The 8,159-nt window shown below is 35.7% G+C and overlaps 1 protein-coding gene across 1 annotated transcript in view; it reads right to left on the reverse strand.

Annotated features, from left to right (window-relative positions):
* Window positions 1-7,149: 7,149 nt before the first annotated feature.
* The window catches only part of LOC107746512 (neuron navigator 1-like), a 24,914-nt gene continuing 23,904 nt past the window's right edge, over window positions 7,150-8,159 (reverse strand). Inside the window, exon 3 of the mRNA XM_016560753.1 lies at window positions 7,150-7,507. Coding sequence (XP_016416239.1) covers window positions 7,150-7,507 — 358 coding nt within the window. The remainder of the gene's footprint in view (window positions 7,508-8,159) is intronic.

Raw genomic sequence — 8,159 nt, forward strand, 5'->3', positions numbered from 1 at the left:
TAGGCTGCAACTCTGTCCACCACACAACTAGTGCCCTTTTCGGCCATCTTTAAAACAAATTTTATTAATGCAATTACAATTCAAATCTCTTTGAATGGGGAACATTAAATTCTCCAAAGCCAATGAAATCTGACAACTGTCTCATAAATTTTGTTTCTTATACTCAAATAGAGTTAATAAAGCTTATTTTTCAGGCTAGACCAGCCAATGCTCAAACCTATAAGTGCGTGTCTCTGAAAAAAAAAAAGAATTATATATATTTATACTATATAGCCTAAAATAATTATATAGTTCCGTTCAAAAAAAGTCCTGAAAATAGTGAAATATCATTTAAAATGGTGGATTTTACCCAATATTTGTATGAGTTAAGTGTTTTTATGCAATGATATAGAGCAGGGGTGCCCAAACTCGGTCCTGGAGGGCTGATGTCCTGCAGAGTTTAGCTCCAACTTGCCTCAACACACCTGCCGGGAAGTTTCTAGTATGCCTAGTAAGAGCTAGATTAGCTGGTTCAGGTGTGTTTAACTGGGGTTGGATCTAAACTCTGCAGGACATCGGCCCTCCAGGACCGAGTTTGGGCTCCCCTGATATAGAGTCTAACATTGTTAGCTTAGCAACATGCTAACATTAAACTGAAGATATTAGATATAGTGCACTCATATTACTTATGAATGTGAGAAACTCCAATGCGCAAAATGGCAGAATAGTCCCACCTTCTAAATAAAAGAGCCAATCACTAATTGATCCTTCGCAGGGAGTTTGATAGACAGGCGATCTGAGCAATCATAATGCCTAATCTGTCATTTTTGTCCGACAAACAAAACAGACAGGAGAGTACAGTAGATTAATGTCGGTGGACTTGAAATTGAAAAATGGTGTGTACTGACGTCTTTCCGTAGTTGAAATAAAATACCTTCTGATGTTCATTCATGTTTATTTCATAAACTAGTAAAGAGGAAGAGATGATTGGTTCACGTGCCGCTTGAACTGAGGTGCTACAGCGATCTGTCATGACACAATAAAGAGCCACAAAACGGTATTTATTGTTTGAATATCTTAAAAACTGACCAAATTTGAGAGCTGATACTTTGTTTTTGCCAAGGGTCAATTGGTAAAGCCATTGCATCTCTGCAACTGCCACCAAGATTTTATCCATTCAGGGATTGCCTTCTTTAAAAAAAACTGGCTAAAACCCACCATTTTAAATGAAATTTCACTATTTTCAAGCAGGACGTTTTTAGAATCGAATAAAATATAATTATTTATATTTAGAATCAACATTTCTCGTAACTTGTCCACCACCAGGTTTTTAACCAATGCATTCTGGAACTGCCTTCTTCTTGAAGGACACCCACAAGGACATCCCTTAGTTTTGGGACAAAATTTTGCATATTAGAAGGCAACATAATTACATTACCTACCTGTTGGAACAGGACGTTTGTCCCTTAAAATGCTGTCTAGGTAGGGAGCTCACTATGTTCTGGAACACAGAGCTTCTTGAACTTTTTATAACGCTTTCTCTATGACATTTGAAAAAAATAAAAAATCATTCCACTCACACTGTGACTTAGAGGTCAGTGTTAGATGGCCATCTACCCCCTGCATATTTTGGAGCATCTAATTACATTGCAAATAGGATAATCAAACTGCTGTTTTGTGCATAACTTGACCCAGTGGATGTAAATTTTAGGATCTAATAATAAACCAGGGAAAGGTTCATGAATTGAAGTCTCTGTTTGTTACAGACATGTGACTCTAACTGCATATAAAATAAAACTCCATGACAAAGCAAAGGATGCTGATTCTGTGAGACCACTGGGTATTGCCTTGGGAGTTTTGATATAAAACTGTTTTTATATATATATATTAATATGGTCACACTATATTTTAAGGTCCAATTATTGCTATTGACAATCTATTAACTATGACTTTTGCCTCAAACTAATAATTTGCTGCATATTAATAGTTAGTAAGGTGGTTGTTAAGTTTTCGGTATTGAGTAGGATTATATTATATTGTATAATATTATATTATATTAGCTTTATAAGTACTGATAAACAGCCAATATGTTAATAATAGGCACGCTAATAAGCAACAGTGAGAATTGGTCCCTATACTAAAGTGTTACCATTAATACTTTTATTTAGAAAGGGCACATTAAATTGATTGAGTGACGTTATAACGTTACAAAAAAAAATCCATTTCAAATGCTGTTCTTTTGAACGTTCTATTAATCAAAGGATCCTGAAAAGTAGTATCACGTTTCACATAAATATGAATCAGCTCAACTATTTTCAGCATTGATAATAATAATAGATGTTTCTTGAGCATCAAATCAGCATATTACAATGATTTCTGAAGGATCATGTGACACTGAAAACTGGAGTTATAGAAAACGGTTATTTTAAATTGTAAAAAATATTTCACAATATCAGTTTTTACTGTATTTTGATCAAATGTTTATATTTTATGAATTAAACTTCGACATATAACTCATCTCACGCTAGCAACACCCTAGCAACCACATACCAATGCACTAAGAACACCTTAGAGCAGTTTCATGTTCATTAATCCTCATACCCATCATCCACTGAAGAAGACTAAAGGAAGATTATATAAAACAGAGGTTTTCAAACTCACTCCGTTTCCACGGCAAAACACACACACACACACACACACACACACCTGGGAAGGAGATATCAGAAGGGGTTTAGATAACCAAGCTCCTACACAGCTTACAGAAATGTGCCACATTTACATCTCTGCATGTGCTGCACTTTGTATAATCATATGAGTGTTTTATTCTAAGAAGCTGCATAGCATTTACATAACCCAAAGTAGGCTGAAACAGGCAGTTTGTTGTATTTGCACGTCTAATAACTAACTTCAATTTTTAACCAAACGGAAGTAAGTACCTTTGAAATATAACTGTGCATTAATCATGTGGGGTCAAATGCTGGCACACATGAGGATGTTGTTCAGCGTCCTGCATGCGCTCTAATGAGCTGATAACATTCATGACCTGTCTGTGCTCAGTCACCTTGGCAACTCCAGACAGACCTCAGCATGCCTCGCAGAGGGACAGCGGCGCGCTAACAAATACAAATCAGCTGCTCATCCCAGACGAGTCAAGCCAGACAGACGAATACACCTCTAGAGCAGATCAGGTCTGAGGAAACATGCACAGAAATACTGCAATGACAACATAAACCTTATACAGGAGAGAAAATCTCATTTCAAATTTGGCGAGGACAAGAAACAAGAGATTTTCTTCACAGTATTGATTGTAACAACATTTCCGAACCAAGTAGGACACAATCTCTTCCTGTAAAACTGAGTTTCTGTCTTAACCAGCCGCAGCCCTGGAAAACAGATATTTTGTTGTTAGCTTGGTAGAGTCCGGTATAAATACAGATTTCACTTTTGAAATCTTGATTTGATTCTGATTCATCTGGGTATACTGTATTCCTGTTTTAATGTCCATTTTGCTTTCCTGTATAAACGTCTTTGCTAATGTTGTGAATTATACAGGACGGTGTTGCAGACTGATTCAAATCATCAAATGTTATCTATTGAACTATTTAGCATGGAAATCGGCTCATAGATCATTTGTTTTGGGAATCAGACAAAAGTAGTCATTGGATTCATTTGTTCATAATTTGTTTGTGACATATGTTTTACCATAATTTCATAGTAAGCCTTCTTTTTATTGTATCCCATTCAAAACATAAGACTATAAGGCAGTCTTCAGTGTCACATGATCCTTCAGAATTCACTCTAATATGCTGATTTGCAGCTCATGAAACATTTCTTATTACTGGTATTATCAATGGTAAAAAAACAGTTGTGCTGCTTCATATTTTTTGTGGAAACGACAAGACTTTTTTAAAAATTATATGATGAATAGAAAGTTCTAAAACAGAATTTATTTAATGTTAACATTTTGTAACAATATAAATATCTCTGCTGTCAATTTTGATCAGTTTAGCGTGTTCCTGATGAATAAAAGTATTTATTTATTTATTTATTTTTTTTATCTGACCCCACACATTTGAAAGGTAGTGTATAAATAATAATAAAAAAATCAATAGTTAATTTACATTCAAATATGATATATTAACCATTTTATATATTTCTATATGATATCAGCAAAAATGTATGACATTTAATACAGACTGCAAACTGAAATCTGCAATATTGAAGGTGCTGTAGTAATACATTTTCATGCTACTACCGAAAATAGTACATACTTGGGAAAACAGCTTGGGATTTTAAGATCATTAAAATATAGATTAATCAGAAAATCAACAATGTTTGGCGTCCTTATCGTTGGTATTGTGCTACGAAATATCTAAAAATCCTTAGTAGTTATCAAATATGCACTGTAAAAAATGAATGTCTGAAACTTACAAATGAAGCAACGTTTATTGGAGTACGTTTTACAAGAAAATACGGTAACACTTTACAATAAGGTGTCATTTGTTAACATTAGTTAATGTATTAACTAACATGAACGAACAATAAACAATACATTTATTACACTATTTATTAATATTTGTTAATGTTAGTTAATAAAAATACAGTCGTTCATTGTTTATTCCTGTTAGTTCACAGTGCTTTAACTAATGCTAACAAACACAACTTGTGATTACTAATAATGCATTAGTAAATGCTAAAATTAAAAATGCTGCTGAAGTATTGTTCACACACTTCAGACTCAAACGCAGAGGGGATTTTAATTTTTTTCAGTGGCCGGGCCGCGGTTGTGGAATAACCTGCCTTTAGAGATTAGATTATTCCCTTCTCTGACCACTTTAAGTCTGTCTGTTTTCCCTGGCTTATTAATACTCTTCTATTATGGTATTTGCCTAGTATTTTGTCCTCTAAGTGTCTATCCTTTGATCCCCTTGTTTTATTATCATATTTAGTTATTTATATCATTGGGGCTAGACGCTGTCTTAATTGTGTTTAGTTGTGCTGATTTCTATATTTTTATTTTATTCTTGTTTGAACCTCTGTACAGTACTTTGGTCAGTCGTGTGGCTGTTTTTATGCACGCTATATAAATAAGTTGAACTTGAACTTTTTCATTCTTAGTTCATGGTAATTAAAGGTGGGGTAAGCGATTTTTCAAAAATGATTTAGAAAATTGATTCGGGCCGACTAGCAAAACAAACTTCAGCAAAGTTTCAGCAAACTAGCAAAAAAAAACAAGCCAATCAGCAGTAAGGGGCGTGTCTACTCATGATGTGAAGGAGAGAGCATTCAGTGCTCACATTAGCAAGCCGAGCGACAGAAAGATGAGATGGCGGATAAAAAAACAAAAGAGGAAAACGTCTGCGGAACAAAAGAAGGCATAGGGCAAGAAGTAGGACCCGTGTAAATATCGGATCAGCTTTCCAGCGCTGGAGAGAACTCAAGGAGCGGAAGGCCTGCGGCCGGACGCCGAAGTTGCTTTGTTTCTTCTCGATAGGCGAGTAACACCGTGTCTGCGCCGCAACAGCTAAGAGTCTGTCTTGGATTTGTCATGCCTCGCCGCATCCAGAAATATCAACATTGGTTACCAGAAATCGCTTACCCCACCTTTAAATTTTAATATTACTTGCTGTTTATTTATAATTATTTGTGGAATTTACTAGCAATTTCTGGTTGAAAATTGTTTCCACACCATTTTTTTTGTGTGTGTGCTTAGCTGCATCACAATGCATTACTGCTGGAAAACACATGAAGGCTTGCTATTGTCTTCATCCAAGCAAAACATATTCATTTTTATGTTAGATTGTAACTGTGATCCACTTATTCGATCTGACGTGATGTCAAACAAACACAAGGTGAAGTGCTTTCAGATTGTGAACTTTCTCACTTCGCAGTGACTCGGTGGCTGTTGACAGCGATTCCCCATCAGACTAAACCAACAGCGCAGGTTAAGAGAGGCCAACACCAAAGCTCCGCTGACAGCTTAAACAAACACATCTCATTTCCTCTGTAATTTCCTAGTTTTGTGTTCACACATAAACACACACACATGCACACGCATTTAACACTGCATCTGCAACAATGAGCTGTCCTCTGCGGACAGCTGCAGCTAGCAGAAGGAAGGCTGCGTTCAGCAACATCAGGTGTTGTGACACTGAAAATGAGAGCCGGCTCTGCGAGGGGCCCCTCGGGGGACATAGCCAGATCTGATGAGGCCAGATCCTGAAGATGGCACAAATGGCTCCAAAATGAGACCCTCAGCTGATTGTGACATGATTGTTCTTTGGGGGGCCTCAGACTGACAATAAATCAGCCAATGAAATCTTTCACAATGCCACTCGTTGGCGATTAAAAGCAGTTAATCATTGCTCAAAGGACTTCCATGTGTAAAACATCTATCATCTTTACAATTGTGCAGCTTACACTATTAATATAATGAGTTCTGCATTAATATTAAATTATTGTAAATGTTATATTTTTTTTAAATAAAATATTAAATTATATAAAATATAAACTACCTCCAAATGTTTAGGGTTGTATTGTATTTATTTATTATATTATATTTTAATTGAAAGAAGTCACTTATGCTCACAAAGGCTTCATTTATTTGATCAGACATTCAGTAAAAAACAGTAATATTGTGAAATATTGTTACAATTTAAAATAACTGTTTTCTACTTAAATATTTTAAAAATTGTAATTTATTCCTGTGATGCAAAACTGAATTTTCAGCATCATTACTCCAGTCTTCAGTGTCCCATGGTCCTTCAGAAATCAGTATAATATGATGATTTGCTGCTCAAGAAACATTTATTATTATCATCGATGATGAAAAAGTTGTGCTGCTTCATTTTTTTTTTTTTTGTGGAAAACATTAAATTTTTTCAGGATCATTTGATGAACAGAAAGTTCAAAAGAATGGCATTTATTTGGGGGGAAAACATTATAACTGTCTTTATTGTCACTTTTGATCAATTTAAAGCATCCTTGCTGAATAAAAAGTATTAATTTCTTAATAACAAAATTATTAATTTTTAATTTCTTAATTAAAACACAAACTTTTGAATGGTAGTTTATAATTTATATAATATAATCAATAGTTCATGTACATTAAAATACAATCTATTAAGCATTTCATATATATCAGCAAACAGCAAAAAAAGTAATATACACTTACCCATTGGCTAGGTCATCATCATCGACGTCATCATCATCGTCGTCTTCATCTTCTGGTTGGCTCTTGCCCGTCAGGTTGCCGTCGCTGAGGTAACCAGACTTGAGGTCGGCCAGGTCATCGTCCGCGGCGTCCAGGCCCTCGATGAGCTGGATGCGCTGCAGGTGGCTGATCTGCGTTGATGCTCGGATGGGCAGCAAGTGGGCGGTGACCCCGGAGGAGGGGGCGTCACCAGCCTGCAGCCGAGGGCTGGACTGGCCTTGGCGCCAGGAGAGAGGAGAGGAACGGTTGGACAGGCTAGAGATGCTGCGGGCGTTAGTCTCATCGCTGTCGTAGCACATGCTGTTCTCAATACAGCTGGAAGACAAGAGAAAGAGAAGGTGGTTAAATCGAAAGCATGCTGTTAGCGCAGTGTTATTTTAGTATCATTGAAATACTATTATAGTTTTTTTTTCATATTTTGAATGCTTTTATTTTTGCTAACCCTGGAACAACATATAAAACCACCAAATTTTACATAATCGCAACGTTTAATCGCAACACATAATCATTGCAGTTAATAGTGTTCACAGATGATTCCACTAATAACCTACTCCTAAATATAGTGTAGAAGCTAAAAATTTTCTGTAAAGCTGCTTTGCAATGATTTGTATCGTGAAAAGCGCTATACAAATAAACTTGAAATGAATTGAACTATCAAACCAAGCAGCTTTTGTTTGTCAAAACATGTGATCCATGTAACCAAGTTGAACCCATTGCGAAATCTGTGTGAAAATCTTTCGCCTTCATACGAAATTGCCTATCGCATGGATTCCTATTAAAATGATTGGATTTCACCTGCGGAAACTCGCTGAACAGTTGTAATGTTGTAATTAGAAAATGTTGTAATGTTAAAATTAGCAAACTAACAGAGTCTGAGAATAAAAGCTTTCTCAGTGCATTCAAAATAAAAGTCCCATTTCTGACACTATAACTGCAAAAAAAAACAAAAAAAAAAAAAAAAAATCGG

Source organism: Sinocyclocheilus rhinocerous, unplaced genomic scaffold (assembly GCF_001515625.1).
Source record: "Sinocyclocheilus rhinocerous isolate Xijiao unplaced genomic scaffold, SAMN03320098_v1.1 scaffold980, whole genome shotgun sequence".
Taxonomy (NCBI): domain Eukaryota; kingdom Metazoa; phylum Chordata; class Actinopteri; order Cypriniformes; family Cyprinidae; genus Sinocyclocheilus; species Sinocyclocheilus rhinocerous.